General features: G+C 60.6%; 1 protein-coding gene and 1 long non-coding RNA gene across 3 annotated transcripts in view; both read left to right on the top strand.

The window, feature by feature from the left end:
• Positions 1–21,015, top strand: part of LASP1 (LIM and SH3 protein 1) — a 32,560-nt gene extending 11,545 nt beyond the window's left edge. Inside the window, exons 3-7 of the mRNA XM_027747794.2 lie at positions 7,103–7,187; positions 14,363–14,470; positions 17,560–17,716; positions 17,805–17,896; positions 18,868–21,015. Of these exons, the coding sequence (XP_027603595.1) occupies positions 7,103–7,187; positions 14,363–14,470; positions 17,560–17,716; positions 17,805–17,896; positions 18,868–19,041 (616 nt within the window). The 3' untranslated portion in view covers positions 19,042–21,015. The remainder of the gene's footprint in view (positions 1–7,102; positions 7,188–14,362; positions 14,471–17,559; positions 17,717–17,804; positions 17,897–18,867) is intronic.
• A 601-nt stretch (positions 21,016–21,616) lies between these two features.
• On the top strand, positions 21,617–23,051 carry LOC114002066. Of its 2 annotated transcripts, XR_005566091.1 has the most exons (3): positions 21,617–21,799; positions 21,861–22,324; positions 22,769–23,051. It is a non-coding gene; the product is annotated as an uncharacterized LOC114002066 (long non-coding RNA). The 2 variants fall into 2 exon arrangements; XR_003545753.2 differs by having other exon boundaries at positions 21,673–22,324.
• The last annotated feature ends 2,826 nt before the right edge of the window (positions 23,052–25,877 follow it).

The following is a 25,877-nucleotide window of genomic DNA, read 5'->3' as shown; positions in this document are numbered from 1 at the left end:
ATCCTCGCCCTGGGAGGGGGGCAGGAATCTCTCGTGGCTCCCCAGATGGATCTCTCTGCTCCGTGGCTGCAGGATCCGCGGAGCAGACGGGGCCCTTCTCCTCCCGGGAGGCCCGAGCCGTTCACAGCCGGATAAACTTTCATCTGCCTCGGAATTGCCGAGCTCACACGGCCCCTAATGCGGGAGCCAGACGGGATCTCTGGCCGGAGGAGGCTCCGCTGACCTGATTTAGCAGCGCCACAAAAAAACCGCCTCGGCGGCTGCGGCGCCTCCGGCGCGGCCTCCTGGGGCCTCAGGGCCACACAGCTCCTCTTTCTGGGGCAGGATCTGGGGGGTTGAGGGTGGAAAGGGGCTGTTTTGCTGGGAGGGGGTTGCAGGCTGGAGGGATCTGGGCTGGGGGTGTTCGGGGGGCTGGTGGTCTGTGCTGAGCTGGGGAGGGGGAAGCTCAGGAGAGCGGGGGGTCCCTGCTGTCACTGTGCTCCTTCAGGGGCTGTTCTGTGGGAAATCGTAGAATCATGGGATAGCCTGAGCTGGGAGGGACCCCCAAGGACCATCCAGCCCAACCTCTGGCCCTGCACAGGCACCCCAACAATCCCACCCTGTCCCTGAGAGCGTTGTCCAAACCCTCCTGGAGCTCTGGCAGCCTTGGGGCCGTGCCCACTGCCCTGGGGAGCCTGTTCAGTGCCAACCACCCTCTGGGGGAAGAACCTTTCCCTGAAATCCACCCTAACCCTCCCTGACACAGCTCCAGCCCTTCCCTGGCTCCTGTCCCTGCTCACAGAGGTGATCAACGCCTGCCCTTCCACCTCCCCCTGAGAAAGCTCCAGACCTGTGAGGTCTCCTCTCACTCTCCCCCTCTCCAGGCTGGATCTGGAGATGCTATTCCCAGGCTGTCTCTCCCGGTGGGTGCAGCCACCCGAGGTCCTGCAGAGCTGCAGATTCAGGGGGTGTTTTCCTGCCCCCCCTCCCCAAGCAGGGACATGCCGGGGGCACACAGAGCCCTCGCTCCATCACATGTCCCACTGCCCCACATCCCCCCGGGTCACTGGGATTAATGTGACAGTGGGGGGAGGGCTCCATGTGTTCTCTGGCTCTAATCAGGCAGGGGATGGCTGGATGTGGTGTCTGTGAGCAGACACCCCGAGGTGCCCTGGCCAATCCCCCCCCGGCTGTCTGGCGGCTCTGCCTCCCAAGACACCGAGCTATTCTCCATCTCTCCTTAAAATAATCCCTGTCTGGAGCAGCTGTGGGATGCTGGGGCTCCACGACACCCACCCTGGGGCTCTGCAGCCCCTCAGCTCCATCCCTTCACACCCACAGCTCAGCTGCCACAGCGTCACCAAACCCGGCGTTCCCCAAAACCCACCGAAACCTGGATCCCATCCCGCTTCCCCCTCCTGCCTCCCCGTCCCCTCGGGCAGGGAAAACACCCCGGTGCTCCTGCCAGCTCGGGTCCTGCTGGAGCATCACCCCCCAGGCAGGAACCGGGGGGGCCCCTCCCTCAGGCAGCACCCACGGGTGGCTTTTTTTCCCCCCCTGAATCCCGTTTATTCTTGGAAGTTTCCTGGTTTTGCCTGGAGAGCTCTTCCCCAGCAGCAGACTTTACACAAATGTCACAGCCCAGGCTGCGTGGGACTAATTATTTCCTCGCAGTTTGTCAGGAGGGGGGTGGGTTGAAGCAACTTCCCCCCCCCCTTATCTTCCTGGGCTGTGGAGCCTGTGGAGTTTTCCTAAGGCTCTTCAGGGCTCCATCTTCCCTTCAGGTGCCTTTTGTTCCCTGCAGCTTCCCGACCTGTTGCAGTAAATTGGGAATAAGTGAGTGTTTCTGCAGGAAAGGGAGTGAAGGACGTCAGGGCAGGGGTGTTATAGGGGAGCACACCAACCCTAACCCCCTTCCTCCGTGGACTTTGGGCTCAGCGCTGGGACAGGCACCTAAATTCCCGCTGCTCCCGCTTTGGGAAGCCTCTGGCTGGTGGGGATGCTGTTGTGGTGGTTTTAGGGTGGTTTTGGTGTGTGCTGCTTGTGCTGCTTCGAGGTGGTTGAGCAACAAACTGCCCTCCCCCTCCTGCTTCCGCTGCCAGGACCTATTTCTGGTGATGCTGGGAGGGCTCTGAGGACCCCCCCGGCTCTGCCCCTGCCTGGGTTTGGGTTGGGAGAAGGGGGGGAACCGGGTCGTGCTCCCCCCAAAGCTCCCCCCGTTCCCACGCAGCCTCCCCCTCCCCTCCCCAGGCAGTTCCCTCCCTGCCTCCTCATTAGGGTTTAATTTATTGCTGACTCTCCTGTGGCTGCTTCTCATGCAGAGGAGCTGGTTTACCCCTCCCTGGTGCGTGGCAGGGATCGAGGGGGGGTGTCTGTTTGGACTGGCTGGGCAGGGGAACCCCCCTCCCCTTCTCCCTTGGCCTTAAATTCCCTGAGGACTCGAATGCCTTCTCCTCCCGGGAGCCGGGGAGAAAAGCCGCGGGAAAAGCGGTGCCCGATCCTGGGGGAAGATGCTGAGTTTGTGCGGTTCCTCCCCCGCCTGGCGCAGACAGACAGATTCCTCCTGCCTCTTCCCCACGGGGGGCTCAAGGATTGGAGTCAAAGCTGCCTCCAATCCTTGGGAGATTTCCTCAGAATCCAACGGGAGCCTAATTCCAGCTTCATCCGCGGTGTCCATCTGCCCTCCCTCCCCGGGCTGGGCCGGAGCAGGACGCGGCACAGCCTTGCTGTCAGTCCGAATCAGGCTCTTGTTTGCCGGGTTATTTTTATTTTTCCCCCTCCTCCCGTGGCTTCCCGGTTTCCCTGAGCTCCACGGGGCTGGATTCCTGCGTTCCCCAGCCCTCGCAGGGACCGGGGTTTCCCTCCTCCCCGCAGCCAGAGGTTGCTGCCGGAGGGGGGCTCGTCTCCTCCCAAGCGTTATTAGCATGCCCGGGGCATGGGATGCTGTTGCCATGGCAATGGGATGATTTCTGCTGGCAGCAGCGGTGATCCTGATCCGACAGGAGCTCCGGGCCGGGACTGGGGGCCGTGTGTCGCTCCTTGGATTTCCCGGGAGCTGTTAAAATGGGGAATGTCTGGAAAGGCTGCTGCCTTTTCTAAAGACCCCGGGGAGAGGTGATGGGGTGTCCTCACAGTGCTGGGACAGAGCTCTGTCCCGCTTCCCATGGCTGGGCTGGGAATGGTCCATTATCCCGTGCCTTCCCAACCTGCTCTGCACATGGAGAATTAGGGATCTGGGAGGGTGTTTGGAGAATTAATTAGTGATCTGGGAGGGTGTTTGGTATCTCACAGAGGCCCAGAATGGTTGGGGTTGGAAGGGACCTCAAAGGGACCCAGTTCCACGCCCTGCCATGGTCCAGGGACACCTTCCACAATCCAGGGACACCTTCCATGGTCCAGGGTACTCAGGGATTGAGCTGCTGGTGCTCAGAACGTGGCTTTGTTTGCTCTGACCTTGGTCTGAGTCAGGCTGGGACTTCCCAGCCACTCAGGGAAGGGCTCCAGGCTGGGAGCAGTGCCAGGGGCAGGAGGGGAGCCTGGTCTGTCCCCTCGTGCCCCCCCAGCCAAGGTGCTGCTCTCAGTGGATTAGTGCTGCTGTTAATTAAGCCCTGGCTCTGCCAGCAGCTCCCTCAGGGCACCTGGACACGGAATCCTGGTGGGGTTTGCTCCTGACTCTGCCCAGCAGGTACCACCATCCCATAGCCTGATCCTACGGAATCGTTAAGGCTGGAAAAGCCCTCCGAGCTCACCCAGTCCAACCATTAACCAGCACTGCCCTGTCACCACTAAACCCTGTCCCCAGGTGCCACATCCACAGGTTTTTCGAACACCTCCAGGGGTGGTGACTCCACCACTTCCCTGTTCCAGTGCCTGACCACCCCTTCCAAGAGGAACTTTTCCCTGATATCCAACCTAAACCTCCCCTGGTGCAGTGTCCGACCGTTTCCCCTCGTCCCCTGCGCTGTGGTGTCCTCCCGGTGTCCTGTGGCTCCTGGTGAGCTCAGGACCCTCCCAGAAAATCACACTGTTGGAGTTTTAATGCAGGAATTTCTCTGCAGCAGCCACAGGCAGTGGCTCAGGGAAGTACCTGCCTTGACACTGGATCCCAGTGTGAATCCTTGACACGCCAGTGCTGGAGGCACTGGGAAGGAGCCCGAGCACACAGTATTATACCCCCTCTAATCAGATTAAACAGAGATTAGGCTGAACCCTTCAAGCAGTTGGTGATCTGTTGTTTGGGTAAAACTGATTCTTGTCCTTCTCAGCCTTGCTGCTGGGCGTTTGAGGGGCGGGGAGGGTTCATTTGGGCTTCTTTGCTGTGGTTGTGGCTGCATCCTGCGTGTCCCCACGTGCTGGGGACAGAGGAGGGCTGGGGGGTCAAGATCTGTCAGCAGAACGTTTCCCACCCTTCTGGCACCCTGGTATTGACTCCCAGATGCCCAAAGCAGTGGGAGAGTCCAGCAGGACAAGCTGTGGAGCATGGAGGTGTGTTTTTGGGGAGCTGGTTGGGGTCTCACAGCCAAGCCCCGTCAGCTGCTCGTGGGCTGTCCCCAGATGGGCAGAACACTCCCCATCCCTTTGGCACCCTGGGATGGTGACAGTGGGACACTGGGAGTGCCCAGCGGGACAAGGTGTGGGATGAGGAGGTGGGGGTGTATTTTTGGGCTCCCCTGCAAGGCTGGGAGCGGGAGGGACCTGCAGTGAGGAGCTGAGCTGTCTTTTCCCCTTTGTGCAAACCACAGCTGCACTGGGTGGTTTCTGTGTGTGAGGTGGGTTCTCCTTCTGTCTCCAGCGAGGCTGAGGCAGCTATTTTTAATCTCGAGTTTCCTGCACTGCTGCCTGGCCGAGGTATGTGCTGCTCTGGCAGGGCTGTGGTCGGGGATCTGCCGCTGTCCTGCCCCGCCAGCGCTGCCTCAGCTCCCTCATCCCCCAGCTCCCTCCTCCTGCCGGAGCACACAGCTCCCAGAGCAGAGCCCCAGGGCTTCCAAGAGCCACAGAGCCCCATTTCATGTGGGCTGGGGAGGGCTGGGAGCTGCAGGTGTCCCGGGCTTTGCTGCACAGCCCTCAGGGGACAACGTGGTTTGGGCTGCGGGGGCAGGAACGAGGGGGGATGGATGTAAAGGGACAGAGGGCAGGGTTAGATTGGGAGGTTGGGAAGGAATTCTTCCCTGTGAGGGTGGGGAGGGACTGGAATGCAATTCCCAGAGAAGCTGTGGCTGCCCCATCCCTGGAAGTGTCCGAGGCCAGGTTGGACGGGGTTGGAGCAACCTGGGCTATGGAGGGTGTCCCCATGGCAGGGGGTGGAACCTTCCTCATCTTTAAGGTCCCTTCCAACCCAAACCATTCTGGGATTCCCTGATGGAGATGTGGGAGCTGCACAGTTGGAGTTACAGCCCTGGGACAGGGATCAGGGTTGTGTCAGAGCCTTCAGATCCCCAAAAGCAAGTGAGGGCTCGCTGTCCTCTGCAAGGAGCTGCAGTTCTGCCCTGGGGCACTCAGCCCTGGTCACCTCTGAGAGCTGCTGCAGGAAGGGGACAAGGGGGTGGCCTGGCTTGGCAAGGGAATTCATCCAAGTCCCTGCATGGATTTGAAAGTGGAACAGCTCCCTGTGCTGCCCCAAAGCCACGTGTGCTCAGTGTGACCCGGGGCTGGGCTGGTGCCGTCCCTGAGCCTCCTGCTCTCAGCAGGAACTTCCTGAAAGTCTCTGTGGAGGGGTTTGGAGGGAGCCCCGATGGTGAATCCTGCTTTAACACGTGTGGAAGAGAAATCTCTGCCCCTTCCCAAAGCAGTTCCCCCCTCCGTGCTCTCCGTGGGGTGTGTTGGGTTTCTCTGCCAGCCCAGGGGCACAGCGACTGTCTGCTCCAGGTCAGGTTCCCTCCCTGGGCTTTTCCTGGGAAGTGTTGTGCTCAAAGGGAGGGTTCTGCCTCCACAGCCAGGCTGGGAGTGTTGCTCTTGCAGGCTGTCCCCTCTGTCCCAGGGGCAGAGCTCCAGACACGGCCGTGGGCAGGAGCATCCCCCGGGATGCAGGACAGGGCTGATCCCAGGGAAGGACCAGGGCCCGGGTGGTGAAGCTCCACAGTGTTGGGACTGACTCAACCACTTCTTGGCAGCTGAGAGACCCCACAAATAACAGCCCCTGGGGGGTCTGGTTGGGCCCAGCTGAGTGTTGTCCCACTGTTATCCAGGGATTTGCCTCGTGCTCTTTTCCACGTCTCCTGGGGGTGGGAATGGCCACGAGAGGTTCATCCACCTGCTTGGAAAGGGCTGGGAGCAGCCTCCAGCTCGAGCACTGGATATTTGCTCTCTCCCAGGGCTCTCCCTGGGTTTCTCCCTGGGCTCCTCTCCCTGTTCCTGCCTGTTTTCCCAGGCAGGTTTTGCTGACATGGTTCGGGATCAGGATCCTCTGCAGCACCAGGAAACCACAGCGTGAGGGTGGTGTGGCTGAAACTTCAGTCAGGGCAGCAACTAAACCCTCCCACCTCCCCCTGTGACCCTTCCCAGCTGAAACTGTGATGGGCCAAGTCCCTGTGGACCAGAGTCAGCAGCTTTCCAAGGCTGATGGCGCCCTGAGGGCTGGTTGAGGGATGCTGATGGTGTGTTAAGGCCTCTCCAGAAACCAGGCAGGAACAGACGTGGAATGGATTTGTCCCTGGGGGGAAAAAAGGGCTCCTCTTGCCCTTTTTTTCTTTGATAAACCTGAAGTTAATATGTCGAGACTGGGAGAGAACCGAGTGGGAAGGCTGGGGAGGTGTCGGGCACAGGGAGAGATCCCACTGTCCGAAATCCCAGCTGAGAATTCCCCACCATCCCAAATGGCAGCTGCCAAAGCCACGAGGGGATGTGTCCCCAGCTCTGGCTCCTCCACATTGGGACCAAAGCACTGGAAGTGTTATGGATGTGGCACCTGGGGACACGTTTTAGTGGTGACACAGCAGTGCTGGGGGATGGTTGGACCCGACGGCCTTGGAGGGCTTTTCCAACCTCAATGATTCCATAATTCCATGCTGTGGGACCTTGGGCCGTGTCGGAGCACCTGAGGTGACGGGGCTGGTGGTCCTGGGGTGGGAGGGAGAGGGAAGGGAGCAGGGGAGCAGTGGGATTAATGATCTCCTTCCCTCCCCAGACACTACCCGAAGCAATCCTTCACCATGGTGGCAGACACCCCCGAGAACCTGCGCCTAAAGCAGCAGAGTGAGCTCCAGAGCCAGGTGAGCATTTCACAGCCAGATGGGCCCTTCAGAGCTCCAGACTTTCATACTGTATGGAAAAAAAAAACCCAACGGTCTTCTTCCATTATGTTTTTGTCTGGTAGTTCCATGTTTTGGAAGTTCTGTCTGTGTCTGGCTTTGGGAGGCTCCTGAATTAATGTCCCCAGTCACTCACCCAGTGGCAACGCTGTGTTTGTCACTTCTCTTTGTACCTTTGGAGTGCTGATCTCCTACTCCCTCCTGCTGGAGCTGCATCCTTTTCCCTTCCAGGATAATTCACCAGCACAGGAGGACAACGAGGTTGACTCTGTTCTCCAGGGGCCTTAAGCCAGACCTTGGGATTTTGACCTGAGCTTGAGAGAGGGATTGGATATTTAACAGCAACGTGCAGAACTGTTCACCTCAACCTGGGGAAGAACTTCTTCCCACGGAGGTGGCAGAGGAATGTCATGGATGTCCCTCTCTGGAGACATCCCAAACCCACCCGGACACACTCCTGTGTCACCTGCCCTGCCTGGGCAGGGGGGTTGGACTGGGTGGTCTCCAGAGGTCCCTTCCAACCCTGACAACTCCGGGATAACTCTGGTTTGGGGTGCAGGTCCCTCCTCTCAGGTCTCACCCACCCCACCTGTGTTTGCTGCTCCCTTCATTCCCGGCTGCTGGGACCTCCCAGAGGTGGGAATGTCCCTCTCCCAGCCCTTGCCTTTCCCCAGGTGCCATCCAGGTGAGGTGGCAGATCCTCCACCTGGACAGGCGTTGACTCTCCCGGGGGGGGTATTTCAGGTAAACCCGAAATCTCGTAGGGCTTGAAAGCTCTGGCAGGCAGGAATAAACAGATGGAGGGATAAGGACTGGCACAGATAAGGATTTCTCTCTCTGGTGGGAAGAGCAGAGCCTGCTGGAGAGGGTGTTGTCCAGACGTGTCCCGTTTTATCCCCTGGAGGTGTCCCTGGATCAGCAGAGTCCCCAGCCCTGAGCAGGGTGTGGGCTGGGAACTCCCAGTGACTGCTGGGGACTGTCCTTGGGTGGGCCACGGAGTGATCCCAGCTCTCCTTTTGCTCCAGAACACTGAGAGTGGGAATGTGGGCGTCAGTTTTGCGGGAAAGCTGCTGGAAGGGCAGGGTTAGGGCTGGAATGGGCCTTTGGGTGGGTGACCCTGCCTGGGGGTCAGGGCAGCAGAGCTGGGGAAGGGGCTGGAGCAGCAGGAGCAGCTGAGGGAGCTGGGGGGGCTCAGCCTGGAGAAAAGGAGGCTCAGGGGGGACCTTCTGGCTCTGCAACCCCCTGACAGGAGGGGGGAGCCGGGGGGGGGTCGGGCTCTGCTCCCAGGGAACAAGGGACAGGAGGAGAGGGAACGGCCTCCAGCTGTGCCAGGGGAGGGTCAGGTTGGATACTGGGGAAATTCCTTCACTGAAGGAATGGTCAAGCACTGGAAGAGGCTGCCCAGGATGGAATCACCATCCCTGCAGGTGTCCAAAAAAGCCTGTGGCTGTGGCACTTTGGGACAGGGCTCAGTGGTGACACAGCAGCACTGGGTTAATGGTTGGACTTGATCTCAGAGGGATTTTCCCACCTTAGTGATCCCAGGATTCTCTGGTGGGACTTTGCTCTGCTGAGGGGCCATGTTGGAGAATCTGAAGTGATGCCCTGAGCCCTTGTCCTGAGCTGGGCTGTGACAGAAGTGCAGCCCTGTGCTCCCAGGGAAGCTGTGCCAGGAGAAAACGCATCCAGAGGCAATTTGGGCTTGAGTCAGCGACTCAGGAGAACACAGGATGTGGCAACTGCTCTGGGAGTCTCTTTAACTCCTTTTTTTCCCCTTGAAAAGGGGCACTAAGGCAGCCTGGGGTGCTGTCAGCAAGGCCTGGTGGCTCGGTGCTGTCCTGGGTGGAGGGAGCACAGCCCAGTGTTTTCCGCGGTGGTTTTGGGGTGAACGGTCATTTTTTTGGGATCAGCACACTGAAGGATGCCATGACCTTCCTCATTCTCTTCCCATCAGCCTGAGAGTGTCAGGAGCTGAGAAGCAGATTCCCTGGGAATGCATCCAGGAGGAGGGGGGAGCTCAGACCTCACCCGCAGCAGCCAGGGCTGGTCGTGCCCCTGGGGTTGTGAAACCTCGGCTTCTGTGAGGGCTCTTCCTCTCAGGGAGTTGCCCAACAGCTCTCCCTGCCTTGCCCGAGTGCAGCCCAGCTCAGGCTGAGAGCTGGAGCCCAGCCTGGGGCTGGGTTTGTGTCCGTGGAGCGGTGACAGGGACAAGGGGACACAATTTCCATGGTAACCAGCGAGATGCTGCTGCGCCGAGGAGGCTCCAGCGCCGGGGGCTCCGGGCTCTTCCTTAGCTGTTGGTTGTTAAAGGGCACCCAGGGGAGGGACTGTGCTGTGCCTGGGCTCTCCTGAGCCTGGGTGGGACTTGCAGCTCCTCGGGGGGTGGCTGGGACCAGCCTGGCAGGGGGAGGGGGTGTCTTTTTTCCACCCTGCACCTCCAGTTGGTCAGCACAGCCCAAACCCCCACGGCACCCCCGTCCCCGGGACAGGAGCAGCCATGCCCAGCCCCCGGGGGTCTCCTGGGCTTTGGGGGATGGAGCTGGGATAGCACAGGGCTGTAAGAGCCCTCTGCAGCCTTGGCTGCACGGCAGGAGAGGGGCTGAGGTGCAGGCAGGGTCTGCCAGGCACCAGCACTCACCTCCTCAGAGCTGGATTCACCCCAGGGTGAGCTGCAAAGTGTGATTTCCACGAGTGGAGGGGGGTGCTGGAGCTTTGGGTGTTGGCAGAGCCCCTGCAGAAGGGCTGGGGAGGGATGTAGGAGGGGAGGGATGCAGGAAAGGGGGGATGCAGGAGGCAGGTCGATGGCAAAGCTGAACCAGGTGGAAGCTGCCAGGCTGGATCACCCGGAGCCCGGGGGAGGAGGGATCCTAAACACACTCCAGATAAGATCTTAATTCCTCTCTGCCTTTGTTCTGCCTACAAAGGGAGTCTCCCATTTTCCAAGCTCCAAACATTTGTGTTTCTTGGAGCGTTCCAGCTGGAACCCCTGCAGCTGCTCTGGGTTATTGACAGTCCCTTCACTAATTGCAGGAGCTGAGCAGAGGCCTGGGCATGGACTCGGTCACTCCAGCCCTGCCAGGGCAGGCAGGAGCCTTCAGAGTCCTGCAAATGAACTGGATGAACTGGGGCTGTTGGCTGAGACAGGGAAAGGCTAGTGGAAAAGGCTGGCTGGCTCTGCTGGCAGCCTGGCAGGAGCCTCCTGCGCCAGTTTGCCAGTTCCAGTGCCATCCAAAAAGCACATCCCAGCTCTGCCCGGGACAGGCAGGGTCTGCACGTGCATCCAGGGGTAAAATTCCCCATGGAGTAAGATCAGGGCTGTGTGAACTGTCACATCTTGCTTGTGTTTGTCAGCCAAAGCCAGCCGTGGCCGAGCTGTTGGTCCTGTGTCCCTCTGGAGAATCCTTGGCTGGGCTTCCCTGCAGGGGGAAAAGGGGGTTTGCTGGGTCTGTGTCCTCTGCCAGGGGTTTCCAGCTGGGGGAGGGCAGTGAGAGGGATGCTCCCCAGAAGCTTTTCCCATTCCTATGGAGCCAGGCTCCTGTGGGGTTGGAGAGTCGGGCTCCTCATGGATGATCCCGAGGGGGCTGATCCTACATTCCCTCCACCAGAAACACCCCCCTGCTCTGCCCTGGGGTGGTTGGGAAAGGGGCTGGATCACGGGAGCATCGCTGGGAAAGGGGCTGTGGATGCACAGGGATGGGGGGATGGGGACAGGGGGACAGGGACAGGGTGCTGGGCAGCTGCAGGGACAGGATATCAGGGATGGGGTGACAGGGATGGGGTGACAGGGATGAGGTGCCCAGGGTGGGGTGCTGGGCACTGCAGGGACGGGATATCAGGGATGAGGTGACAGGGATGGGGTGTTGGGCACGTGCAGGGAGGGGGTGACGGGAATGGGGTGACAGGGATGGGGTGCTGGGCAGCTGCAGGGACGGGGTGACAGGGATGGGATCCTGGGCACCTGCAGGGATGGGGTGGCAAGGATGGGGTGCTGGACACGTGCAGGGGCAGGATGGCAGGGCCAAGGTGCCCAGGGTGGGGTGCAGGGCGGGCTGCCAGGCCCCCCCGTGCCAATCCCCACAGCGGTGTCCCAGCAGTGCCCCAGCAGTGTCCCAGCAGTGTCCCAGCAGTGCCCCAGCAGTGTCACGTCTCTCCGCTATTTGTGTCCCGCCGGGGAGGCGTCTCCCGTTCCGGTCACTGGGAGCTGCCGGCTGATTTGTCCTGTGTGGATAAACGTGTCCCCGAAGTGACAGCTCCGGTGCCCGCGGGGCCGCTCCCGCAGCCCACGCGCGGCGGGCAAATTGCAGGTTCCCGGCCCCCGTGGCTCCTTTTCCGAGCCCCTCCGTGGGTGGGTTTGGGGCACAGCCCTTCCTGCCCCAGGGTGGAGGGGCCCGTGGGTGGGAAGCAGGTGCCTGGATCCCGTTCCTGCCGTGCTGGCACCTCCGGGAGCTCCGTTGTCACCTCGGTGTCGGTGACAGCGCCGACGTGGCGCGGGGAGGGGGGTTGGATGTGCCCGAGCTGAAGGGCTGTGATGTGTGAAGGGCTGTTCTCCGGCTCCCTCTGGATAACACATGGATGCACACGTCGTCAGGAGCGTGGAGAGGGAACAGTTCCTCTGGGAAGATTCGTTGTGGATGCCATTTTATTCCTGTTACGTGATTATCGTCACGGGGATGCAGCCAGGCATCCCCATCCTGCAGGGGTTTAGGGCTGAATTCCTGTATCCCAAAAACAGGGGGGAGTGGGATTTAGGAGGGTGAAAACGCAGAACTGATCAGAGGAACTGCCTGGCAGTGGGATTGGCTCCTTGCTTGGTGATTCCTTATCTTTCCAGCCTGGATTTCTTACGGCTCATCAGCTCTGTGTGCGTGTGCAGGGGGTGGCTGTGGGATAAACCCTCTCCTTTTTGGGAAACAGAGACAAAACACAGCCCCTGTCCCTGGGCAAACTGGGGCTGGTGGTTCCAGAGCAGCTGCAGGGCTGAGTCACCCCCTCCTGACCCTGTCCCGGTGTGTCACAGGTTTTGTGTCACAGGTTTTGTGTCACAGGTTTTGTGTCACAGCTCAGTTAACCTTTAGTTCCTGGTTGTTCAAACCTCCCGAGCTGCTCTTTCCCTCCCCCCGGGGAAATTCGAGTTGTCCTTTACCCCAGACAGGTCAGAGGTTTTGTTCTTTCCCTCCTGCTGCTTCAAGCAGAGGGAGGTTTGTGCCCTGTGTTTGTGCTTTGGCATCCCGGGGGTGGTGGCAGTGCCCCGGGGTGGGCTCTGCAGGGCCATCGAGCTGTGGGTCATTAAGCTTTTGCTTTCTAATGACAAATCAGAGAGAAATGGGGCATGACTCAGCTCATCCCATCTTTCCAGGGGTTCTGTGGCCCTTGGTGGGGAAGGTGGAGGGGCTGGGAGATGCTCCCACGGCTTGATTCCTCCCACTTTACAGGGTGGGAAGAGGGAATGTTGTGTGTTGGAAAGTTCTGGGGTGTCTGTACCACTAATCCAGTCTGCCCATGGAGTCTGGCATCCCCCCTGCTCCAGGCAAAATCCAAACGGTGGGTGCTGTGCCCCCCAAACCCCCCCAAGGTCCTGGCAGGGCTGGATGGGGTGTGGGACACACGGAGCTGGTCTGAGCCTGCAGCTTCTCTGCGACACAAAACCCACAGTGTCTCATTTTTTCCCTGGCAATCTCGTGTTTCCTGTGTCATTCTGGAGCAGAGAGGGGGCAGGACCTGCTCCATGGTCTGCCCTGGGCGCTCCAGCAGGGCTTGGATTCTGCTGGAGATGGGAGAGCCCGGCAGAGCCCGGCCGGCCATGGGGGTGTGTCTTGGCTCCTCCAAACGTTATAAAATCCTTGGCAGCCTTTCCTGAAAGGTGTTTCCGGGCCCAGCTGGACTGGGAGGCAGAGCTGGGAGGTCTGGAGGGGCAGGAGCACGTGAGGTCCTTGTCCGTGGGGGTGCCTGTGCCGGGTTCACGGGCTCGTTCCTGCCACACTTCCAGCTCTGTTTCCCAGATTTATCCCGGCGTGTGGGAGCAGTGTGGGGTCTGCAGAGTCCTTCCTTGTGGAGCCAGCCCAGCTCCAAGAGAGCTCCAGGAGGGCTGAGCATGGCTGTGTGTCCGTGCTGGTGGCGTGAGAGCCCCCGGTGACCTTTTCACTGCAGTGACGACGTGAGACCTGCAGAGCTCAGGGGGAGCTCCAGGGAGGTGAATCCCTGGGAAACAGGGCTCTGCATCCAGCCCCTTACGGCTCTTTCCTCCCTAGAAGGGCCCCTGCCATGGGGCCAGGTCCCCACGGGGGATGGAGGGGGGCTCAGGGTGTCTCTCTGCACGTCTGCTCCCCCCTGCTATGGAAATGGGGGGGGTTTGTGGCTGCCGGGCCCCGTTTCCTTCCCCCTTGGAGCTGTCACGTCCCTGGTTGGGTTTCAGCCTCTGCAGAAGCTGCTTCTGCTTCTGGGTGACCTGGTGGGAGCAGAGTCCTGCGAGGAGCAGGGCCAGCAGCCCCCAGAGCTGAGGGCTGGGCAGCACATCTGGGCTGGGCAGCACATCTGGGCTGGGGCTCTCTGGGTAGAGCTGGGAGCTCCAGCCTTAAAACTGTATTAAAAAGGAAAAAAAAAAAAAAGCAAAGTAAAGCCATGACTTTTGGGCTCCTGGCTGTGCTGGGAGGCAGTGCTGGTGTCAGGGGCTGGCAGACAGACAGAAGGACAGCCTGTGCTTCACCAGCCTCCACCCTCCACGCTCTGGTTTCGTTCCAGGCGTTTTCCTTCCCAGAGGTGGCTGAACATCCCCTGGCTGGAAGTGCCTTTTTGGGGCTGTGGGTCACTGGATCCCAAGGTCCAGCTGCTCCTGGCAACCCACAGGGAACTGGGAGCAAACCCGAGTGACCCCAACCCCTGCTGAAAGGGAAACAAGCCCTGGGGGCTCAGGGGGAGTTGGTTTTGTGTTCCAGCTCTTGGAAAATCCCTGTTTTGCCATTCCTGGGTGCCCTGGGGGGGATCTCCTGGGCGAGGCAAAGCCCCTGTTAGGTGCTGCTGCCTCCCCTGAAGCCCGTGGGTCACGGTGAGGGGCTGTGGGTGGATCCAGCTGCTGGATCCAGCCGTGCTCTCCGCCCTTCCCCTCCGTTTGAACCCGGTTTTTCATTCTTTGTCCCCAGATTCGCTACAAGGAGGAGTTTGAGAAGAACAAGGGCAAAGGCTTCAGTGTGGTGGCCGACACCCCGGAGCTGCAGAGGATCAAAAAGACTCAGGATCAGATCAGCAACGTGAGTGGCTCCCGATCCCTGCTGTGCCCTTGGCGTGACATTCCCGGGGCTGGGGGGGGCTGGGGGGGCTCTGCTGTGCAGCCAGGAGGGGACCACTGGCTGTGACAGCTGCTGAGGGACAGCCTGGCAGCCTGGAAGCCTGGCAGCTTTAGTTCTCCAGCCCGTTTTCCCGGGCATCCTGTGACCCTCCTGCGCCTCTCCCTGCTCCTCCGAGCTGCTGGATCCTGCAGCTGCATCCAGAGGGGTGTCCAAGGTGCTCCACATTGACTGTGAAAAGTGGGAAGGGAGCAGCAGAACGTGGTGTTTTGGGGGGGGGGGCAGATGTGGGCCAGGGGCAGTTCCATCCCCCCCTAGTTGTCACCGGGACCCTCAGCGTGGGCAGCACGTGGGATCCTGGAACACCCTGAGCTGGGAGGGACCCACAGGGATCATCCCTTCCAACTCCTGGCCCTGCACAGGGCCCCGAGGGGGGCTCTGTCCCTCTCCTGCTCCCTCTGGCTTGTGGGGGGGGGGGATGGCTGGGGATGCCGGGGCGTTGCCATGGTGATGGGGGAGGATGCACAGGCGCAGTAAACAGGAGGATGCACAGGAGGATGCACAGGGGGATGCACAGGGGGATGTACAGGAGGATGCACAGGGGGATGCACAGGGGGATGCACAGGAGGATGCACAGGGGGATGTACAGGAGGATGTACAGGGGGATGCACAGGGGGATGGATGCACAGGGGGATGCACAGGGGGATGGATGCACAGGGGGATGCACAGGGGGATGCACAGGAGGGTGCACAGGGGGATGCACAGGGGGATGCACAGGGGGATGCACAGGAGGATGCACAGGGGGATGCACAGGGGGATGTACAGGAGGATGCACAGGGGGATGCACAGGGGGATGCACAGGAGGATGCACAGGGGGATGTACAGGAGGATGTACAGGGGGATGCACAGGGGGATGGATGCACAGGGGGATGCACAGGGGGATGGATGCACAGGGGGATGCACAGGGGGATGCACAGGAGGGTGCACAGGGGGATGCACAGGGGGATGCACAGGGGGATGCACAGGAGGATGCACAGGGGGATGTACAGGAGGATGTACAGGGGGATGCACAGGGGGATGCACAGGGGGATGCACAGGAGGATGCACAGGGGGATGCACAGGAGGACACACGTCCAGCTGCGGCACCAGGAGCGGGGTGTGGCTGTCCCTGCCCCAAATCCCCCTGGGCTCCCTCTGTCCTCCCCCCAGCAGAGTACAGGGAGACCATTAACCTTTGGCTGCTGGTGAAAGTCATGCCTGTTCCTCACCAAAGCTGTTGGCAAACCCTGGGAAGGGAAAGGGCTGGATTCTCCCTGCCCACTCAACCCTTTCCATGAGAAACCTCTCTGGGGGCTCCATGAGCTCGTGGTGTCTGTGAGCTCCTCTCCTGCCCCTGGCTCTGCACCCTGTGCTGCTCTGGCTTTTCCAGCCATGAGAATCCCTGCCCTGGGGACAGAATCCCTCTGTGGGAGCTGCTGGGATGGCCAGGGAAGGGGTCTGGGCTCGCTGGAATGCAGGGAGAGGGAGGAGGGTGCCTGTGCCCCGGGGGGTCCTTTAATGCCCCCTCACACACCCCCCCAAGAAGCCCCAGCAGGGCAGGAGGGGGATGTTTATTCCCTCTCCTTCTGCTCCCTTTTCCCAGTTCCTTGGCTGCTCTCTCCTCAGGGAGTTGTGGGCTGTTGTTGACCCACCAAACCCCAGGACAGAGAGGCTGGGCAAGGCTTGGGAAAGGGACCTGGCTGGAAGGTTTTCCCTGGGGCAGCTTCTCCGTGGGCTCCAAGCTGGCAGGAGCCGAGCTCAGCTTCCCTGCCGTGGAAGGGGCTGTGTTTGGGCAGAAGGTGTGGAGGTCTGGGGGCACTAAACCACCCAGCAGAGAGCTGGGCCCGGCCCTGGTCCTTCTGCTCAGCCCTCTCACCCTCTGCCAGCCACGGGCACAGTTGGCAGCAGCTTCCCCGGCGTCCCTGCCAGCCTGGGGTGGCCGTGACCCACTTACTGAAGACACAGAGACAAACCCTGTCCCTGCAGGAGCCTGTCTGAGCCTCAGCATTGCCCTGCCAGGGCAGCAACAGGGGCAGGAAAGGGGGTCCCAGCACGGCCATGCCCCAAACTGCCCTCAGTGGAGGTGGGGAAACCCCCCTGGGAACGGAGCTGTGCCCGTCCTGGAGGCTCTCCCTGTTCCTGAGGCTGTTCCTGAGGCTGTTCCTGAGGCTGTCCCCAGCTTCCCCGGGGTCTCCACACCATCCAGAGGAGTGGGGTGCTCCCCTCCAGGCCTTTTTCCCCCCCCCCAGAAGGGTGGCTCTGCTCCAGGCTCCTGCTGTGGTGCCCTTCAGGAAATCACAGTTTAACCAGGAGATGAGCAGGCTCCAGGTGCTTCCCGGTGGGAATGCATTCATTAACACCAGGGGGGGGGTAATTTTTACACTGGTGCCCCCGTGGCTGGGTTAACCCTTCCCTCCTGTGTCCCTGGCTGTGGGATGAGGGGGTTGCAGTTGGGGATTCCCAAAGGGGCTTTTGCTCCGTGTTCCTGTGGATTGGGAGCCTGGTCTTGCACCTCATCCTGAAAAATTTCCATATATCCCACCGGTAGGACGTGCCACAAACCTGAACAAGTGTCCCTGTGCTCTGTGGGGGGGAAGAAGCCCCCCTGGGACTGCCAGGGAGGGTGTGTGTGAGTGGCTGATGCTGAATCCTTGGTCTCAAAAAGGAATGAGCTGGGATGAAATGAAGGCTCAAAGAATAATGGAATCATTCAGGCTGGAAAAACCCTCAAAGCTCATGGAGTCCAGCCATTAACCAGCACTGCCATGTCACCACTAAACCCTGTCCCCAAGCGCCACATCCACATGTTTTTAGCCCTTCCAGGGCTGGTGACTCCTGTTCCAGTGCCTGCCCACCCTTCCCATGAAGAAATTTCCCCTGATATCTGATCTAAACCTCCCGTGGCCCAATTTGAGGCCGTTTCCTCTCACCCCATTGCCTGTTCATTGGGAGGAGCTGCTGCCAGGGCCAGGCTGGGTGAGGCCTGACCTCTCCCTCCTCTGCCACCCCTGCAGATCAAATACCACGAGGAGTTCGAGCGGAGCAGGATGGGCCCCAGCCCCAGCGAGGGCTCGGAGCCGGAGCGCAGGAATTCCCAGGAGAGCTCCGGTTACCGGAGACCCGCCGAGCAGCAGCACCAGCCGTCCCACCACGTCCAGCCCACCAACCCAGGTGAGGCCCGGGGCGGGGGGGCAGCCAGGGCTTTGTGAGGGGCTTTGCTGTGCCCCCCATATCCCACTTCACGCCCTTCCCCCCGCAGTGTACCAGCAGCAGCCGCCGTCCCAATCCTATGGATACAAGGAGCCGGCGGCTCCGGCCTCGACACAGCGCAGTGCCCCGTCTGCAGGGGGGGTGAGTACAGCCCAGAGCAGCCCCCCAGCACCAGCCCCCTGCTTCCCACCCCTGGGGGGGTTCGTTCTGAGTCACAGAATCACAGAGTCGGCCGGGTTGGAAAAGACCTCTGAGATCATCCAGTCCAGCCCGTGAGCCAACAGCACCCTGTCACCCAGACCGTGGCACTGATGCCACATCCAGGCTCTGCTTAAACACCTCCAGGGACTGGTGACCCCACTACCTCCCTGGGCAGCCCATCCCAATGCCCAGTGTCCCATTCCAGTGCCCAGTCACTCTCTCTGTGAAGAACTTCTTCCCAGTGTCCACCCTAAACCTCCCCTGGCGCAGCTTAAGATCCTCTTGTCCTAGTGCTGGTGCCCTGGGAGCAGAGCCTGATCCCCCCTGGGTCCCTGCTCCTGTCAGGGAGTTGTAGAGAGTGAGAAGGTCCCCCCTGAGCCTCCTTTTCTCCAGGCTGAGCCCCCGCAGCTCCCTCAGCTGCTCCTCACAGGATTTGTGCTCCAGCCCCTCCATGTCCTTCCCGAACTGAGGGCTCAGAGCTGGGCACAGCACTCGAGGTGTGGCCTCACCAGTGCCCAGCACAGGGGCAGAATCCCCTCCCTGCTCCCGCTGGGCCACGCTATTCCCGATCCAGGCCAGGATCCATTGGCCTCCTTGGCCACCCGGGCACCCCTGGCTCGTGTCCAGCTGCTGTCACCAGCACCCCCAGCTCCCCTTCTCTCCCCCCTGCAGGGGGGTTGTTGTGGCCAAAGCGCAGCCCCCGGCACTTGGCCTTGTAGAACCCCCCAGAGCTCTGCCTGCTGCCCACCCCTGCGCCGGGGGGAGCCCTTGGGAGGGGGCGGAGCACTTGGGTCTGCGCCAGCGTTCCCGGATAACCCCCGGGATTGGGATCGGGATGGGGCACACCCCTCGCCCCGGGGCAGGGCAGGGCACCAGAGCAGGGTCTGCCACCGCCCCCCGTGTCCCCACAGAAGCGTTTCCGCGCCGTCTACGACTACAACGCGGCGGACGAGGACGAGGTTTCCTTCCAGGACGGCGACACCATCATCAACGTGCAGCAGATCGACGACGGGTGGATGTACGGCACCGTGGAGCGCACGGGGGACACGGGCATGCTGCCCGCCAACTACGTGGAGGCCATCTGAGCCCTGGGGGGGGAGGAAAGGGGGTCCAGCCCAGCCCCCAGCCCGGGGCCGTCCCCCCCCGGTGTGTGTGCGTGAGCCCCTCTGCCCCAGCGTCCCTGCTCCGTGTGCTCCGGTGCCTCCGGACGTCCCGGCTCCCGTGTCCGTGTGTCCGCAGCCGCCTCCGGGTTCTCCCGCCCGTGCAGCTCCGTCGTGGCCCCGTGGGGACGGAGGGACTGTGTGCAGGGGGGGCACGAGGGGCCGCAGCTCCCCTGCTCTCTGGGGCTCCCTCCTCTCCAGCCCCCCCGGGCGCTCCGGCCTTTCCTGGCCGGGGGGAGCAGCCGGAGTTGCCGCGATCCCAGAAAAGAGAGGGAGAGACCATGTTAGGACCAAATTCCCCCCGCCCTGGCAGGGCTGGGCAGAGCTGCCCGTGCGGGTGAGCTGAGGGATGCTCATCCCCAGGGTACCCTGGGCTGCAGGGATGGGCTGGAAGCCTCCACCTGCCCCGGCTCTGGCCCATCCCACTGCTCCTCCCGGCCCCTCTGCGCAGTTCCCGTTCAATCTTTGCTCCCTTCAGTCCTCAAAACAGGAAAACATTCGCAGTTAGAATCTCAAACAAAGCCTTTGTCCTCGGGATGCCCAGAGGCCGCTCCAGGCAGCCCTGGGGTGGCTCTGGGTGCTCCTGCCTTGGGCTCCAGCTGACCCATTCCACCTCCTTGATTTCCCCTGGGCGAAGGAGCAGCTTTGGGGTTGCTCTGGCTCCAGGGTTGGAGTTGGACTGAGCCCCCCTGCAGCTCCAGCTCCCCCTGACCGGGGTCTGGGTGTCCCCTGGAAGCCTCTTCCTCGCAGCACTGGCCGCTCCCCAAATTCACCCCGAACCTTCCTGCTTTTCTCTTGCTGCTGCCGCCGGGTTTTTGGGACCCTCCTGAGCCCCCCACCTGCTGGGAGGACGGTGTGGGGAGCCAGCAGGATCAGCCCCTATCCCTGTGCCTCCTCTGAGCCGGGTGTGAGGGATCCTCCCCCTCTGGCACCACACTGGGACTGACCTGGGTGAGTGTCCCCCTCCAGCACCCTGCTCTGGAGTGACTGGGCACCCTGAGCCACCCTGCGCCTCGTTCCCAGCCACGGGGGCAGCTTTTGGGACCACCCCTGACTTGGAATCATGTCATGGACCAAAATCTCCGGGCACATCCCTGTCCCCTTCTCCTCTGGGCTCCCAAGGTGCCGGAGCAGGTCGGGGTCAGGATAACTGGAAGCCTGTGTGAGGAGGGAGGAGTGGGACACTCCTCTCCTGGGTCACAGGAGCAGGACGAGGGGACAGTGGTGTCCCCTTGCCGGGCTGCACCAGGACATTCCAGGGGGACAGCGCTGCCTTTGCTATTCCCAAAGGAAAAGAGGGAATACAGGGACCAAAGCGGCCGAGTTGAGACATTCCCTGGCCCTGTTTGGGGCCTGTCCCTGCCTCCTGCTTGCAGTCCCCTCCCTCAGAGCACAGGGGCTGCAGGGCTGGAGCGTGGATGGTGCTGGGATTGGGATGGTTGCGATGGGATGGGGGAGAGTGCCAGGGATTTTTGGGCCCCCGGGAGGGGCTGTCCGGGATTTTGGTGCTAAAACAAGTGAGCACAAGAGCAGGGAGGGGGTGGCTGGGCAGGGGGGACCCACATCCCCCTGCCAATCCTCTTCTTAATCACGTTCTTGTCTGGGAATGGGGGGGGGGGGAGTATCAATGTGAATAAACCGTTTTTTAATGGACCAAATAACACAGGCAATTCCGTTTTGGGATACAGACCTTTTTTTAATGCTACCTTGAGACCATTGTCCCTAATCCTCCCCCCTGCCCTTCCCTGGCCCCTTCTCTCCCCGCCTCCGTGGGAAAACAAACCTCTTACTGCTTCATTTCTGCCTTTTTCTCTCAACTTATGCACTTTTTTGCCTTTTTTTCATAGCCGAAAAGCACCTAAACCTGTATTTAAAAAAAAAAAAAATAAAAAAAAAAAAAAAAAAAAAAAAAAAAAAAAAAAAAAAAAAAAAAAAAAAAAAAAAAAAGGAAAGAAAGAAAAGAAAGGAAAAAATGAGAAAAGCTGAGTTGCTTCTCATCACGTGTAAAATAGCCCTTGTCCATCCCCAGCTTCCCCGGTTGCGTCTCAGTGCTGAGCTTAGAACGTGTTTTCTTCGGGATCCGTCGCTTGATTGGGGTTTGTCCTCGTGTCCTCCTTCCCCGTGGGCTTGAGCACCCACCAGTAAAACATGTGATTTGGCCTTTTTTTTTTTTTTTGTCCCAAACCATCGAGTGGAACAATCCAACCCCGTCCTCTTCCCGGTTTACTCGGATGAAAAAAAAAAAAATAAAAGTATAATTTTTACCTGCTGATTGTGCTGCCTTTTGGCTGCGGTCGCTTTTCCTGCTTCCCTGGGGCACAAGGTGGGGATTTTGGGGACTTAGGGGAGGCTGCCAGAGCTGGGTCATCGTCTGGCCTGGCTGCCCTGGGGGTGGGAAGCACTGGCATCCCTGGGGATCCACCTGGGATGCAGCTCCTTGGCTCATCCCTGCTGCCGCCTGGTTCCCCGGAGCCCAGGGAATTCAGCCTCTCCAGGGGGGGTTTTCAGCAGCTACAGTGTTTAGCAGTGAGGGAAAAAAAAATCGGGAAGGTGTGTGGAGGAGGAGGAGGGTGTTATTTGGGAACAGCAGCAGCCAAAAAAACCAAGGGAAATAAAGCAGCTCCTCGTGTGTGGCACCGAAGGCAGAGGATGGGGAGGCACTCCAGGAGCACCAGGCTGGAAGGTGAGTTTGGAGCAGTCCTGGTGTGCCTTTGCCATGGCCAATTTTCCTCCTTTCTCCATAGGATGGGCCCGTTCCCAGCTGCAAACGGGGGTCACCTCACAGCGAGCACCCCCGTGAACTGGGAAGTTCGGGAAGGAAGGAGCGGGGACTGAGCAACAACTCCCAGGCAGGGCTGGCATCGGGCCCCCAGGGCTGAGCTGGGGCTGCCCGCCGGCGTTTATCCCTTTATTTCCCTGCTGGAAAGCGGCTCCATCAGCTCCGGCATCATCTCTCCATCCTGAGCGAGCCGTGCTGGGCTGGGAGGGGAGGGCGCAGCTGGATCCCAGAATCCCTGTCTGAGCCACCGCAGGGAGCCCGGCAGCCCCTTCCCGGCGCCTCCTCCCTCACCATGCTGGACATTTTCATCCTGATGTTTTTCGCCATCATCGGCCTCGTGATCCTCTCCTACATCATTTACATGCTCTAGGGAGGCGCCGGGGTGGGGATGCGGCTCAGCACCAGCCTGGCAGCCCGAGCGCCATCCAGGTGAGCTCCTTGTCCCAGTTCCTGGGGAGGAACGTGCTCGGGGAAGGGGGAGAGGGCTCGGGTTGGGGTTAATTCCGTTGTCTTCGGCTGCCCGGGCTGGAAGGAGGGCACGGGGAGGGGGCGATTTTATAAACCAGGCCACTCGTCCCCGGCCATTGTGCGGCCGCTGGTTTCTCCCTGCGGGATTCACCGGCCCCTTCCCACCTGGAAAAGCCGCTGGGAGCAGCACGAGCTCGCGGGTTTTGTTCCCGAGAGGGAGAGGAACGAAGCAGCGAGGAGGGATCCCGGCTGCGTCATCGCCGGGGAGGCAAAGGGGGGGTTCCCCGGCGCCAAGGGGGGGCTGGGGCTGCTCCCTGTGCTCCCACATCCCGCTGCCTCCACCATCCCGGCGTCTCCCACAGCTCCAGGCCCAGCTCAGACCAGCCTGTCCTTTCTCTTCCGCAGCCTCTGCCTGGTCCGTGTCCCTCGGAGCCTTCTGGAAGGGCGTTAACCCCTGCGAGCCCAGCGCGGAGCACGGAGGGGCCGGGGGGGGGAATGGGGAGGAGGCTGCGAGGGGATACCCCTCTGCCGGGACCTGGGTTGTCCCGGGGGGACGGGGAGGGTCCTGCCCCCCCCTTGGGATGAGCCCGTCCGAAGCTGGTCATCTGGGTTTCATTTCAGGAGAGCACTTCTATTTTTAATGAAAAATAAAGTGGGATGAAATGGAATAAAGAGGAATGGCACGGGAGAGGGGATGTGGCTGCTGGTGTTGAATGCTGGAAGGCACCCCCTGCATCCCCGGGGATGGGGGGCACGTGGCTCCCTGGGGCAAATCCAGCCTCTGTGGAGAGATCCACGAGCCCTGGGAATGGTGAGAGATTGGAAAACCGGGATGAGACACCTCTGTGTCCCCCAGCATGAGCGGCAGCCCCTGGGGAGGGGTCTCTGATCCAGCTGGGGGGGTCCCAGCCAGGCTCTTCCCTGCCTGGATGGTGCCCAGGTGTCTGTGCCCACCCTCCCCCAGGTCCCTCTGTGGTTTTGGGGGAGCTCCTGGAGGTCCTGGTTAATCTCAGTGTAGAAAAAGGAACGTTTTTAACACGATGGAAATTTCTGTGGGATGGAAAGAACATTTCAGGGCCTCATTTCCCCCTTTTTTTTTTTTTTTGAGAGGCCTGGGGAGGTATTTGGAGGATTTTTCCTGTCCTTTGATGAAACCCTGCCTCAATCCCTGCCCTCACACAGCCACACACGTGCAATGAATCAAAGTTTCACCCTCCCAGAAGGCAAAGTTTTCTTATGCCCGCTGTCTCCCAGGGAGATATATTTTTTTTAAGCCACAAACACCTGAAATATCCACAATGGGAAAAGCTACTTGTGTCCCTTTAGGGGACCATGGATCATGGAACCCCCAAGTGGGTGGGAGAGAACAGGACCCAGGGAGAGCAGGGGGCTGGAATCTGGTGTGACTTTAAGGAGACTGTGTTCCCAGAAAAAAAAAAAGAGGGATTTCAGAGCCTGGGAATGCTGGATGAGTACTTGACACTGCAATTTCCTGTCAGTGAAACTCCGGAGAGGAACCCAAAGCCGGGTGGTTTTGCTCCCGAAAAATCCCCCGTCGTTGCGCGGGGGCCGCCCAGGGCGCTCCCTCCCCCCCAGCCCCAAATACAGCCGGAAATCGGGAGCCTGGAATATTCCGGGAGGAATTTCTTCAGGCGTTAAGTCATGTTCTCAATAACCTCCCCCCCCTCCCGGGGCTGCGCCTGCTGCCAACATCTGCAGCGAGCAGAGGAGGAATGCGCGGAATGGGAGCTCAGCTGAGTGTGAAGGCAGGAACAACCCTTGTCTCTGACTCCGAGGGCTCCTCTGCCCTTACAAACCCTCCAGCAAGGCGGAACGGGCCCTCCTCCCGCCCCACACCCGCCAGCTCCCGGCTGGAAGGTGCAGGGACCCGGCCCGGCAGCTGCGGGGTTGGGAAAGGGGCCGGGGCCGAGGCGGGGTTTGCGGAGGGACAAACGGCCCCAGCTCTGGGGCAGAGGGAGGTGCTGCTCCGGGGCTCGGGATGCAGCGAGGTCCGGCTTTTATCCACCCCCCCGGCAGCAGGTAAAATTTGGCAGCAGAAGGAAGAGCAGCGTTCTCTCAGTTCTCTCAGGGATCCCCGTCCCAGCCCCTCTGGTGCTGCCGAGGTTCCCCCCCGGGCCCCACTCGGTGTTTAACTGGGAGAGCTGATCCAGGGGGATGCTGGAAAAGGAGGCTGCAAGGGGGGGTGTGTCCTATTCCAAACTGGGAAACTTGGGGAAGTAAAACAGAACCCCAGGACAGGCTGAGTGGGAAGGGACCCACCAGGATCATCCAAGTCCTGCTCTTGACCCTGCAGGTCAAAAAACTCAGCAGCCGGGATGGAGTTGACGCTTAGATTTCACATTTTTTTTTGTTAGGCAGGACGAGGGGATGTGGCTTGTTGAATGAGGGGAATTGAACCACAAACTGCCATCCCAGGGGATATGGGTGGGAAGTGGAATTAACCTGGGGCAAATCCAGCCTCTGTGGAGAGATCCACGAGCCCTGGGAATGGTGAGAGATTGGAAAACCGGGATGAGACACCTCCGTGTCCCCCAGCACGAGCGGCAGCCCCTGGGGAGGGGCCCCTGATCCAGGTGAGGGGTGGTCCCAGCCAGGCTCTTCCCTGCCCGGATGGTGCCTTTGGGAGGGAGAGCCGCTGTTTGACGGGAATGTTGCAAAAACCAACGCCAGACACTCTCTGGGCTCTTGTGCAGCCCCTACCAATTAATAATGCCATCAACAATTCCCGGCGGGCAGCCGCATCCAGCTGGCACGCCCGGAGGATCCGCTGCTCGTGCCGGCAGCGCTGGCATTTCATCCCTCCGACGATCCCTCGGCTGCCAGGGAATCAAAGAGCTCCCTTTTCCCGTGTGGCTGCACTCGCACAATGCCGGCCCTTGTGCCGGGCTGGAATTCACGGCCCCTTGTCCCCGACCCAGGGAGACGACCCGGGGGCTGGCGGGGGGACGCGGCTCACAATGGGCCCGGGCTCTGCTCCATCCCGCTGCCTTCCATCTGCCGGGGTTATTTATGGGGAGCGATTCCCGAGGATAAAGGGAGGCAGAGCCAAGGACCCGCAGAATTGAGCCCCGGCGGCTTCTTGGCTGCGTTTTCCCGTCGCTGTTCTCACTCCGGGTCTGTTTTCTCCTCGCGTTTCGTGGGGATCAGTCCGGACACGGTCGGTTCCTCTGAGCAGAAACGAGAGGCCGGAGTTTTTCTTTTCCCTCAGAAATCACGCGGAGCTGCAGCGCGTTCCCAAAAAATCACCTTCAAAGAGCGAGGGAAAAGGGGCGTTCCCAGGGTTTTCCGGCAGGGAAGGTTTCACCTCTGCCATCTGCCGGCACCTGCGAGGATCCCGCCTGGAATCGTGCACTCAACAAACGCGGGAGAATTCCTAACAAACAAACAAAACTTCCAAGCGAATCATTCCGGCTCAGTTCCCGGCGGAATCAGGTGGGGGCAGCTGAGATAAATCGCTCCCTCTTCAGCTGCTCTGACGCTTCCAGAGCTGAAC

Source organism: Pipra filicauda, unplaced genomic scaffold (assembly GCF_003945595.2).
Source record: "Pipra filicauda isolate LSUMZ 115617 unplaced genomic scaffold, ASM394559v2 scaffold615_size277210_pilon, whole genome shotgun sequence".
Taxonomy (NCBI): Eukaryota; Metazoa; Chordata; class Aves; order Passeriformes; family Pipridae; genus Pipra; species Pipra filicauda.
Note: the sequence above shows the minus strand (reverse complement) of the source record. Positions and strands in the feature narration are given on the sequence as shown.